Source organism: Suncus etruscus, chromosome 6, assembly GCF_024139225.1.
Source record: "Suncus etruscus isolate mSunEtr1 chromosome 6, mSunEtr1.pri.cur, whole genome shotgun sequence".
NCBI lineage: Eukaryota > Metazoa > Chordata > Mammalia > Eulipotyphla > Soricidae > Suncus > Suncus etruscus.
In genome coordinates, this window is record NC_064853.1 from 21,736,246 (window position 1) to 21,750,037 (window position 13,792).

The 13,792-nt window shown below is 37.4% G+C and overlaps 1 protein-coding gene across 1 annotated transcript in view; it reads right to left on the reverse strand.

Moving 5' to 3' along the window:
* C8A (complement C8 alpha chain) overlaps positions 1-13,792 on the reverse strand; it is a 67,970-nt gene that overhangs the window by 21,891 nt on the left and 32,287 nt on the right. The window contains exons 6-7 of the mRNA XM_049774605.1: positions 11,259-11,459; positions 7,854-8,094 (exon numbers count right to left, since the gene is read on the reverse strand). Of these exons, the coding sequence (XP_049630562.1) occupies positions 7,854-8,094; positions 11,259-11,459 (442 nt within the window). The remainder of the gene's footprint in view (positions 1-7,853; positions 8,095-11,258; positions 11,460-13,792) is intronic.

Below are 13,792 nucleotides of genomic sequence, written 5' to 3' on the forward strand. Positions count from 1 at the left end.
AGTTCTCCTGGGTCTCCAATTCACTGATTATTATTCTTGGGACTTAGTATTCTTCATAATTGTAAGTCAAATCTTTATAATGAAACTCTTTACAAATATACACACATATTACTTCTTCAAGAATTTCAATTAATATTTTCAATTATTATTTCTAAATATAATATTTCAAAATACTCAATTTCAAAATTCAATTTCAAAATATTCAATTAATTTCTCACTATAACTATTGATAATTTTTCCTTACAATGATTAAATATGTATATTTGTAGTCCATTTAACACATTGACAAAAACAGTAGTCTTTATATTTTTGGATGACCTCCAAAAAGTAACAATACATGTGACATCATGATACAGTCAATATACGTTCAGCTAAAATATTTAAATCTTTTTGGTTTTTGGACCACACCCAGTAATGCTCAGGGGTTACTCCTGGCTATGCACTCAGAAGTCACTCCTGGCTTGGGGGACCACATGGGACGCAGGGGGATCGAACCGTGGTCTGTCCTAGGCTAACACTGGCAAGGCAGACACCTTACCTCTAGCGCCACTATGCCAGCCCAGTAAAATATTTAAATTTAATCCTAATGAACTCTGTAATTTTACACCCCATTGTAGTCTGCTTACTTTGTTGAATGCTGATCATGACCCATTCGATTTCTTTTGCAATCAACTAATGAATGTTTCAAAATATATAGGTAAAGCTTCTGATTCATTGGAATGGGCTAGTAAAGATCAAAGGTTCCCAAGTTTGGCTCCTGGTTCAACCAATTAATTGCAATCTTATCTTGGCCATGTTAGTCAATATTGCTCACTTCAGGTCTTCATTAGTAAATTAGTCACTTTAACATCTTCCGTTTAGGTCTTTCCTGATGATTAAATGATATAGAATATTTAAAGTACTTAACCCAGTGTATGTTACCTAGCAAAAATGCTCCACAGACATTAGCTGCTGTTTTTTTTTTTTTAATTTTTTAGGTTTTAGTTTATTTGGTTTCTGGGTCACACCTGGAGGTGCTCAGGAGTTACTCCTGGCTCTGTGCTCAGAAATTGCCCCGGCAGGCATGACAGACCATATGGAATGCCATTTTTGAACCATCATTTGTCCTGGGTTGGCTAAATGCAAGGCAAATGCCCTACCACTGTGCTATCACTCTGACTCTGACATTAGCTGTTTAGTAACTAGACTATTGCTAGAGTTTAAGCCCCTGATGTATCATATTACAGTAAGTAAAATAATGTCTAAGGAAAGAGAAAAATACTTGAAGGGTACACAAACTAAAATAGAAATGGGATTTCTCTTCAAGCCTATGTACTCCCTTGTACATGTTTTACTTTGTTTTGTTTTGTTTTGTTTTGTTTTGTTTTGTTTTGTTTTGTTTTGCTTGTCTTGATGTTCCTTTGTTTAGTTCCTCTGTGGAGAAGCCCGTGTTATCTCTCAAACATATTTCCCTCTCTTTCATTCTCTTTCTCCTTCCATATTTCTAAATTTCTATAAGAACTATCTTGCTCCACAAAAAATAAATAAAATATAATAAGACAGAAAGTCTGATTCAGTAATCAGTGAGTCACTTCAAGCCATTTACTTACACTTTGTGTACTTCTGATTTCTCTGAATAAAATTAGAGGAAATGATAATCCAACTCATAAATCTATTATGAAGATCACCTTGAATACAGAATGTGATTTATGTTTTACAAATATTATGTTATTTTATGTAAGTATATTTTATTAAAATCAAATACTTCCATTGACTTTAAGTACAGTGAGTAAAGGAATAAATTGTTCTTTAAATTTGGGTAGTAAGCAATTTGGCTAGCCACAAAATAAATAATTCCTAATCATAATTAGATTAGTCCAAAAAATAATCTTATTACTTCTATGAACCCTCAATGGATAGAATCATTTTGATATCTAAACAATAATGTTCATGTTATGTGTGCTTATAAAATGTTTGATGAATGAAAAGCTGAAGAAATGAGTAACTAAGAAAGGGAAAGAAGAATGAAGATATATAATTATAATGACATCAAATGTCATAAGGATCAAGTTCCTATAACTTGATCTAGCCATTGTATGAAGTAGTACGCCAGTTGGTCCCAGGCCCATAGCTGAAAGTTGATGATCAATAACAGATCATCAATAACAACAGATAGGATCCTTCTCTCTAGAAGGATCTTTCCCAGGGTCACTATAATCTAGCCATAATCAAAGGCAGGAATAATGGGACCTAGGCACTGATTTGGGCAGAGTTGTTAACACTTTGAAAGATAGTGATGAGAATTCATAGTGACTTTGATAAATGAAAAGAACTGTTCCTCCAAGACGGGATGAAGAAGCTATGAAGACTGAAATGAATGACCTTGATCACAAACATGGGCAGGTAGGGGAGGAGGCATGATTGCTGAGGTTCCAAGTCTGCAGCAAAAGCATTGGCTTCTGCAGGCTGGACATCATGATAATGATTTCCCTTCACTGCAACACCATTTCAGGGTTGACCAGTAGCAGAGCCCCTGTGATATAGGTTTTCTTATTATCCCAGTTTTCATGTGAGAGAACATTTTTATTACAAAGTTAATAACTAAAGCTTGTTAATAACTCGAGTTCCAGGAATAATAAATATTTGGTAAACATAATACCAGCACAGTACAAAAATAATAGGTAACTTTTTATAACACTTAATATATGTCAAGCATGAGGGAGAACCAGATAGGTGGTTACATTTCATTTCCCCAGCAGTCATAGGAAGTATGTATTATCATTGTCATGTAGAGAAGACAAAAAAATTGAGTCATGGAGAGATTAAATAATTTGGTAATTAGTCAAAATCGATGGAAATTAAGTTTGAAGTCAGACAATTTGATTCAAAATCTTTTTCAGGAGTTGGTATTTTGTGAACACTTATTAGACTTAGAAATGTACTAAATAATTTTGTGTAAATTTATTCTTAACAAACACTATGAGGTCAGTACCATGAATATATATCAGCTTAACAGATGAGAAAATTGACACTTAAAATGGTGAATTAGTCTGCCCATGTTCAACAGAACTCGTAAGTGGCTGTATTGATGCTTTTCTGTGTCATCGTCAACATTAAAATGGGAACGATCAACATGAATGTATTTTTCCACCAACAAGCTCTGTTGTCACTCCTGCATGGGTCTTGAAAAATCTGAGACTTAGAAAACTAGCATTCTTGTTCAAGGGAAGCAGCTACTCAATGGTAAAGCCAAGAACCCACCACTACCCACCCCTACTTTCCAGCTGAATTTGACTCAAAAGTCTGGGCTCCTCACAACCACATCATTAGCATATTTCTTGCCCTCCCCTTGATCAAATGACCCTACTACCTACTAACCAACCTAAAGCTGTAACTCATGTTAGTAACTAGCTACTGACTAAACAGTATTTTACTTTTCACACTGCTTCTTAAAATATATTCTCTTGATTTCATAACAATAGCACAGGAGGTAGGGCATTTGCCTTGCATGCAGCTGACCTGTGTTCAATCCCCCCATATCCCATATGGTCCCCTAAACCTATCAGGAGTAATTTCTGAGATCAGAACCAGGAGTAACCCCTGAGTGCCATCAGGTGTGACATAAAACCAAACACACACACATATAAAATCTCAGTTAAATTTCACAGTATGCTTGAATAACTCTGTTATCCACACACAATTAAGGTAAAACTGAGGCTCATAAATGTGAAATATTTGATTTTAAATGGCAAAAAAATGTGTCCTTAAAGAGTATAGTGGATATGAGCACTACTTGCCTCTCAAGCAGCCAATCTAAGTTTTGTAATCCACTACTAGATATGGTCCCTCAAGTACCTCCAGGAGTGAACCCTTAGAGCCAGAAATAAGCCCCAATTGTAACTAAATGTGGCCAAAAGACCAAATAAATAAATAAAGTGACAGATTAAAAAAAAAAGCTAAGATATCTTACTGAAGTTATTGTTTCTACTGCCACTCTCTGCTGGATTTTAGAAAGTCACAGAATTGAACTTACTTCATTCACAGACCAAATATAAATAGAAGTGATTTCCTATAGTCTTTTCAGAGCTCTCTCGCTAGAACAAAAAGTCAAAAAATCTTGAACATGTGGTGTCTTGAAAATTACTTTCTGTTCTTTGCATAATTTTTCATAGCATCCCTAAATCAGGTGCCTTATCAACTAACTTAAATTATTTAGCTGGTAGGAAACTATTTCAATTAGCATTTGAAAGACCAAAGGCTCAGAGGCTGAAACAAGCATGCCAACCACAGTATGCTACCTATGTCAGTCACAGAAAAGAAGCAGACTGTTGGCACCTTTGTCCCAAATTCATGGATGGGATGTCCACCCAACCTCAGATGCATTTCTCATTCTCTCAGTCTCAGTCTAGTGAGTTGTAGTCATGGGAATAGAGGGGAAGGGACATCTTGGGAGTGGCACAGAGATGACTAACAAGATATGGGAAAAGAGGAAGAAAAGTCAAAACTTCCACAGGTTATACAACCCAACAAAAGCAATGGGAATGAAAAGAAAAAAATCTCTAGAATTTTAGGGATTGGGGAGACAGACTATGGGGTATGCTTTTCTTATAGGTAGTTGACCTAGGTTTGATCCTTGGGACTGCATATGATCCTCTAAGAACCACCAGGATTGAATCCTAAGAACAGTTAGGAATAAGCCCTGATCACTGCTATGTGTGGGCCCCCCAAAACCAAAAAATCAAAACAAAAACAAACAAACAAACAAAAGGCTGGGTTTTCACTAAAAATTGCCTTATGTACTTCCCACTAAATAATGAAAAATCTTTGCAACACCAGTTCTATCATTGATTTTAAACCTGCCCCCCCAAAGATTCTCAATCAGTATAAAGTTATAAAAGGGGTCAATAGATATATGAAATGGTTTTAACAACACAAATGATCAAGGAAATGAAAATCAAAACCACACTGGTTTCACCTGACACCTGTGAAAATATCTACTATAAAAAGTAGATAATAGTTGCAGGCCGAAAGGATAGTACATAATGTAAGGGGCATGCATGTGGCCAACCCATGTTCAATACCCAGCTTAGATAGATTTCCAAGCCTTGCCAGGAGTGAATCCTTAATGCAGTAAGCTCTAAGGGGGCTGAAGAGATAGCACAGTGGTAAGACGTTTGCCTTGCTTGCAGCTGACCCAGGACAGACAGTGGTTTGAATCCCAGCATCCCATATAAGTTCTCTGTGCCTGCCAGGAACGATTTCTGAGCACAAAGCCAGGAGTAACCCTTGAGCACAGCTGGGAGTTACCCAAAAACACAAAAAAAAAATGCAGATGAGAGTAAGCTCTGAGCACTGTCAGGTGTGCCCTACCCCCCAAAAAGAGAGATAACACAGTTACTATGAGGAATGTGAAAAGGAAAATTTTAATGCACCGTTGATGGGCATATAAAATGGGGAAGCCACTATGGAAAAAAAAACATTATGAAGGTTTCCTAAGAAATTAAATATAGAATTACCATCTAATTCAAAAATACACTTCCTCATACTTACCCAAAGGAAAATAAATCTCAAAGAGATATCTATAGACCTATGTTCTTGACAACAGTGTTCACAGTAGCCAAGCTCATGATGACATACGTCCATCAGTGGATTAATGAATAAAAAAAAACCTTGTGGTATATTGCTTACAATGAAATATTATTCCACTCAAAAAAAATGAAATCCTGTTTTTTAACAGCAACATGAATTAGAGAGGCAATATGCCAAGTAAAATAAGTCAGAACAAATAGTATGTGTGTAGGGAGGGGGATATAGCTCAATGGTTGAGTACGTGCTATTCCTGCATGAGAAAAATCCATAGAGACAGAGAATTGGAAAGTGATTTCTAAGGCTTAAAAGGTAGGAAGAATTGGAAGAGGTGCTAAAGGTTATACACATTATGCAGAGCCTCAGAAGATGGGCAGACCAGCCTTACAGAGGTGACCATGTTGGTACTGGTTTCACACAAATGAAATGGAGTTGGCAATACAAGGAAGCATATGAGAGGCCTATAGCTCAGTGTGTCAAAGGAAACACTCATGATAGAACCATGTTACTGAAGTTCTTGACCAGCCAATTTAATTGTCAGCTCTGTAATGGGGCCAGACGCCAAATAAATCAGAGCAGTGAATACATGCTTTGTCAGACCTTGATACAAGAACAAATAAGAGCTTCAAAGGACTGATGGAGAAAAAAGTTCAGATTCATAGATTCAAATCAGAATGCATTCCTGATTTCTACTGAAGGTAGAAAGCTGTTGAGCAAAGCCTATGAGAAAATCCAAGGTTCCTACTGGTCTGACATCACCCTACCAACATCCAAGACCTCCCTTGAGTCTGTTACATGCCCTTAGCATTCGATAGAAGAGAAGAGTTTCAACTAAAGGACACAGGCTTGTGCATCCTCTGGAATGACCCCAGAAAGGATCTGAAGCAAACCCAAGGACAAAAAATCCCCCAGAGCAAACAAGCCAGTGTGGGCTCACTTAAATCACTTCACACCACTCTCAGCTCTTTGAGGACATAAATATCTACTACATGGGGGTATTTATTAGAAAAAAAATCACTTAATAGAATTTAAATATTTTTAAAGTCATAATTAATCAAACAGAGAGAGAAAAAGAGAGTAGTAGAGAGTGAAATAGAGTTATAAGAAGAGAGCAGGTAAAAATCACTGAAGAGAGAGACAAAAGAGAGACTGACCTAGAAAAAGGAGGCATCAAAGAGACAAAGGAAATTCAGCAAACATCAAACATGGAGAGAGGATGTTCATGATTCTGTTTGTCAAAAGGAAATAAGGTAGATGTTTTTGTTCTTTGTAGGTTAATATGTAAATGACTTTCTGATTTATTAGCGGTCTCCAGCAGATGAGGTGATGATTAGCACATTTCCATATTTATAGAAAAGCAACACTAACTTTCCAGATTTATAGAAAATCAGCTCTTCACAAATAGCAAATTGTGCTATTATCGACATATGGTTTTCTATAAACAGAGCTGAGGTAATTATCCCTGGGACAATTTGTTGGTGGGCTCTTTTTGAATATTAACCACATTGGAAGCCCATTTCTGCCTCACAGATTTTAAAGAGGAGGGGCCACGAGACACCCCGGGCAATTAATTAGTAATCCAACATGGAAGAGGGGAGCCCAAATGAAAGACCTTACAGGATCACATGGTGGAACAACCACAGTCCAGGCTTCTGATGACAGCTCCCTGCAGCCTGGACAAAGCAACTCACCTCCCAAGAAGCCAGCATTTGTGTTTCTGAAGAAAGAGCTGGGATCTAACCTCCAGGTTCTGTTGAGAATGCTAAGTGGCAATAGAAAAGCACCTAGAACTTGTGGGTCTTCAATAAATGTCAGCTCCTTTTCCTTCCTTCTATATTTTCATCATTTACAAATGACACCTTGGAATAAGGTTTCTAAATTTTTTATATGAAGCCAAACTCTTTAGCTTGGTATATAATTTCATACATATTCATATATTTATTGTGTATATACATATATTTATATGTTATATATGTATACATTTATACATATATTTATATTTATATGACTTACCTTTACTGTCAAAGATCTTACAATCTAAATAAGGAAAATATACTTGTAGAATTGTTTTTGCTTGGAGGCTGCACTTGATGATGTTATGGGGTATTTGGGAGCTAAAATTCTGTTTGGGGTGCTTATTAGCAAGTCATTTCTCTGTTGGGAGCTGTTTCCTGGAAATAATAAACCAAAGCTACCTTATAGGTCTGGCATGAAGTCAAAGTGCTCATATCAAGCTATATCCTGCTGCATGTACTCACCACCACGCAGAAAACATACATTGTACTTACCTTCTGATTCCATTTTTTCTTCATCAAATACCAGGATGTACTCATAAATTCCACCCATTGATCCAGATGTTATATAATGGGTGCCATAGTCATTGATGAACTTGCTGTACATGCCATAATTATACTGATCTGGAAGCTCCATTAATGACAGCAGCATTCCTTCATCCAGCATAATATTGTTCCTCCTCATCTTAAAACTAGCAGTTTGCACCTTGGTGAAAATTCTCATGAAGGTATATTTCTGACAACAACAACAACAACAAACAACCACTTTTCAATGAGGGAAAAAAAGATGCTTACATTGTACTAGATGATATGTCAACATTGTACAAAATGGCAAAATTGGTACCTGGAGTAGGTATAGATGTTTACATATAAATACTCAGGCAAGAGATATTATTATATTTTTCAAACACATATATATATCAGATGAGAGTTTGCCTGACTTACATCTTTTAGTCTTCATCTCTGTTTTAACTGTCACTTGTTTTAATTACTAGAGTGGACTGTCATTCTACTCCCATCCTGTCTTCTACCCCCAGTTCATTCTCACCTCCACATTTTCCTCTAAGAAGTTGAACCACTGCATCATAACCCCCTCACAAGTAGTTTCTGTTAAAAATCATGCTCAGTAGTATTTTTTATGGTATGCTGAATTGCCAATATTATTTGAGTTAATATTTGAACAAATACCAATAAGAGTTTATAATTTCTTGATACTATAACTCATGATGCTGAAGATAAAATGCAAAGGAAATTAGAACTTATCCTCAGGGAATCAGCTTGCATTATAAAGGAAAGCTTGTACTGTTGAGTTATGAAGAACAGTAAACTGCTGATACAATGAAAAGAAGTAGAACCAGAATGGTGTTAGATTGCTGTACAAGGAAGAGAGGTATGTACAGTTCATATTTTTTCTAGGTTTTGAAAACTTAATCCAAAGTGTTGTTGAAAGTGTGAAAAGTACACCTATGTTTTGAGAAGTGCACATATATTATAATACAAGAGTCGTATCCCAGATAAATGCCCCTTCAGATCAATAGCTAATTTGTGGTAAAGTTCTAGAAAGTAATTCATATTTGTTAAACAAGTTCCTTTTGAGGACTGTATTGTTATCATGCAAAATTATTGTTGGAACCCCAACAAAATTTATAGTACTGGGATTAATTGGCCAATTAATTAAAAAGTATTTTTCTGGCTCCTAGTACATTCCACATTCTTCTCTCTTTCTCCTTTTCTGTTCACTCTGTGATAGAGCATTCTTTTTTAAAATTACTTTTATTGAAACCATTATGGTTTATAAAGTCCTTCTTAGTTGGATTTCAGGCATACAGTGACAGTGAGATAGGGCCTTTCCCACCACCAGTGTTGACCTACCTCAACCAATGTTCCCAGCATGCATCCTATAACCACCATTCTTACCTCCCTGGCGTGTCCAATGTAATAGGCACATTTTAAGTTTAGATTGTTATAATTTGGGTCTCCTGATTCTATTGTTGTTGACTTTGGGTTGGATATTTAGTTCTATCCTTTTTTAATCTCCACCAATGTACCTGAGACCACTTGGTCCCTATCCTCTTTTTTCTTCTGATTTTCATTTTATAGAAAATGCAAAAATATGAGGTAAAACAAAATAATTCATGTCCCAAGGTTTTATGAAAAAGACAGAAGCCCCTATCTAAAAAATTAAAATTCAAAAAGGGGATGGCAGTTTTTTTAGGTTTTGTTTTATTTTCTTCTGCATAGGCACAGCAAATGTTTGGGGAGATTAAAAAGGAAAACCATTGGACTAAAATACAGGGTGCCCCTACCCATGAACCATACTGTCATAAGACCAACTACAGGCTCTGGACATACTAATTGTCTAAACCAAAGGTCTTTCTTCATGTTCCCAGGAAAAGATCTCAGCCACAGCCAGGCTTCTATAATTAGAGATCTTGATTTTTGCACATATTCTATGCTGAAGCCAGGTGCCACAGAGTGTCATCTCACCATTAGGTGGCAAGGCAGGAAAACCTGCCCTGAAAGTAAGTTGTTGCTGTTTCCTAATCATCAGGTTGTCATATGAACCCACTGTGGAGAAAGTCGGTGCCAGGGCATCATTAGAGCCTCCCCTAGTGGAAGTTTGATTCCTGGTGCTGTTGCAGAGAATGGTGCCGGTTCCAAAGATGAAATCCAAGGTTGGGGGTGGATGCTCGATGTTTGATTGAGTGAGGCCTAAGTCAAGTCATTATGACAATTGTTCAGGGTGAAAGTTGCCCCTGCACTATAAAATGTATGAATTCCTATTCATTTTAATTAAGAACTTCTTTCTATATGTAAGAGTTTCCCATTTTAATGTGCCTATGCAAAAAGGAACAATGCCACGTGATATTACTGATACACATGGGGATAAAAATAATAAGCTAAACAATCCCCATAACCTGGTTCTGACTGAATTAAGACCCTAAGAGAAACTTATCTACTAGAATTTTCTACTAGGCAAATCCAAAAAAGGAATGGGAAAAGCTTTCTCTACATAAGGAAATACACACTAAGAATTATACCTATTAAGTAAATACATCTAAAGAAATATACAAAGAAAATATACATATCCTTTTAAGTCTTTTTAAATAATTGGGAACAGGGGAGATAAAATCCAAAGCATAGTTTCAACCTGTGACATGGTCTTTATGGAGTCTGGAAAACAGTTCACAAAAGTCAGGGATCAAGTAATGTCCTCGAGCTGAGGGTCTCTCAAGAGCCAAAACTGATAGTGAGCAACAGTCCACATTAAAGGGAGGTGGAAGAAAAGGGGCTGTAGAGAACAGCATTCTTTCAGTTCCTAAGAGTACAAGCTATTTTCTCATCTTAGGGCCTTTAAACCTGTTGTTTCACATACCTAGAAAACCTTTCTGTTAAGTTTGACTTCCATTTACCTGGACAACATGGTGCCTGATATTCCTACTTTCCTTCAGGAAGCAGTGCTTGAGCTTTCAGAAATCAGGGGACAGGAATAAATGGTAAATGTCTGATGAACTAGTGAAATATTATACATAGTGCTGTCTGATCAATGTAGGAAAGCAAAGCATAGTTTAGAATTCCTCTAGGCTAGTGTAGTGGGCCTGGTTGTTTCTCTTTAAGATTACCACTCTAAATATTTCCCTGAAGGCTTCAGGTAACCATGAGAAAGGATGGGGTGAAGTGATAAAGTTCTAGTCCTGTCTTTCAATTTATTCCCTTTGTGATGATTCTGTGTGCCAAAGCGTAATAAGAAAAACAAACATGATTACCACTGATCAGACATTTCCAATTACACAAGCAAATTAAGGTTCAATTACTACTGTACTTTTTAATGCAATTAAGGTAAGACGTGTTCAGCGTAGATTATGGAATACTGTGTGACATTGCATTATGTTTTAATACCTTATTTTGGTACTCGCTTAATTTATTCAAGAGGGAAGAGTCTCGTGACCCAGATAAACCCACTTCTCCTATCAAAGGAGTTTTCGCAAGGCCAATCCCAACGGTTACTCCAGCTGATACAGATTTGGAATTTCTTATATTAGAAAGAAGATCATTGGCATTATAATACACCTCTGAAGAGATGGTTGTATCTGCCCGTGCCTGCAAAAAAACAAACAAACAAACAAAAAAAAAAAAACAACCAAATAGGTGTGAGCTTCATGTACACGGCATTCTTTTTTTTTTTTTTTTTTTGGTTTTTGGGCCACACCCTGTGACGCTCAGGGGTTACTCCTGGCTATGCGCTCAGAAGTTGCTCCTGGCTTCTTGGGGGACCATGTGGGACGCCGGGGGATCGAACCGCGGTCCGTCCTAGGCTAGTGCAGGCAAGGCAGGCACCTTACCTCCAGTGCCACCGCCCGGCCCCTACACGGCATTCTTTCCAATTTCATATTAGTATGCTTGGTTTGCAACATCTGGTTTTGATCATTACAAATAATTATTTTTTTTGATCACTGACACCTTTATTGATGGGGGAGCACTCAGGAGCTCTTGGTGGGACATGCCCACTCCCTCTTCACAAATAATTCTTTATTTAAATAAAAGGACCCGGGGGCCAGAGAGATAGCACAGTGGCGTTTGCCTTGCAAGCAGCCGTCCCAGGACCAAAGGTGGCTGGTTCAAATCCTTGCATCCCATATGGTCCCCCGTGCCTGCCAGGAGCTATTCCTGACCAGATAGCCAGGAGCACCTGAGCACCACCGGGTGTGGCCCAAAAACCAAAAACCAAAGAAAAAAAAAGGGGCCCAGGCTGAGAGATAGCATGGAGATAGGGTAAACATCCTATCTTGCATGCAGAAGGACTGTGGTTTGAGTCCCAGCATCTGATATAGTCCCCCGAGCATGCAATGAGCAATATCTGAGTGTAGAGCCAGGAGTAACCCCTGAGCGTTGCTGAGTGTGACCCAAAAAACAAACAAATAAACAAAAAAGGACCCAGGCATCAAATTGATATTTAATAAAATATAGGAGACAGTGTTAATTTAGTAGTGTTACTCCTAAAATGCTTATTTTAGTCAATATGCAGGTAGACACACACATACAAATGATTCAGATAAAGTACTATATTGGTCTGATCCAGACTTTCTTTCCAAATAGCTTTTCCATGATGGAGGAAAACATTGCTTGGCTCTGCAGTGGTAAGTTACATAAACCCATATCATCTCCATAGACCTTGGAGGAAAGGAGTTTATGAAATGTGCAGATATTTTAGGTAGTGGTCTATCATGCTGCTTGCAAATGTCTGATTATTTTATTTCAGCACATGGTGAGGATGCATTTCTTTGCCAATTAAAAATGAGCACGGTCTTGGCTTTTCTTAAACCAAGGAAAGAAGGGTTCAGAGTCCATGAGGGGCTGGCTCTGCTGTCAAGAAAATATGTTGTGTATATGATGCCTCCATTTGGGGGGGTCCTGAGCATCTGATATAATTAGATATTTCTTTCTACTTGGAGCTGGACATGTCATATAATTGGGGCATGTCAGCTTTAAATACTGAGATTTTGGAATCACTGTTGATGCCACATAGACTAGTCAATTTTGACAACTATTTAGACATTAAACAAAGGTTCTGAAACTTATTAAACATACCACCCTTAAAAAACAAACAACTCGGGCCCGGAGAAATAGCACAGCGGTGTTTGCCTTGCAAGCAGCCGATCCAGAACCTAAGGTGGTTGGTTCGAATCCCGGTGTCCCATATGGTCCCCCATGCCTGCCAGGAGCTATTTCTGAGCAGATAGCCAGGAGTAACCCCTGAGCACCGCCGGGTGTGGCCCAAAAACCAAAAAAAAAAAAAAAAAAACAACTCAATATCCCCATGGAAATGTACCTTTCTTAAGTGAACACACCGTGATTCTGTTCCTCGATTTGTTTCCAAATTCCCAAATCCTAATTATATCTTATGCTATTGTTACCCTCTCCCAATCATCTCAATAACCTTCCCAAGTAAAAATATACCACTTTGGAAATCCTTGAACTTAGGGAATGATTCTGTGTATATTTTCCAGATTAGTTTGCTGTAAGCATGATGGCAGTAGATGTCAAAGTGATTAGGGATGCCAGCTTCATAAATGTTTCATAAGGTTTCACAATACAGGTCTTATCCTTTGTCCATATTTTCTCTTTAGATATTTGAAGTCAGGATCATTGTTAGTAATCCTGGAGTTCTACCATCTTTCTCTATGCACTCTGTATAGTTGGAATGTGCGTGAGTACATAGATTTGATGTGTATAAACTCCCCAGTGCCTTCTAAATGACATGTTTGCTGGGTTTAGTGCAGAAAGACGTTAGCATAAAACTTGTGTCTGTGTCTTTGTACAGTGCAGCTTTCAGTTTGAAACTTGAGTCCCCCTAAGTTTCTATATTTAAATATACTTATATATTATTTATTTTCTAAGCCTTCAAAATTAAAACACTAAAGTAGACACCAAAT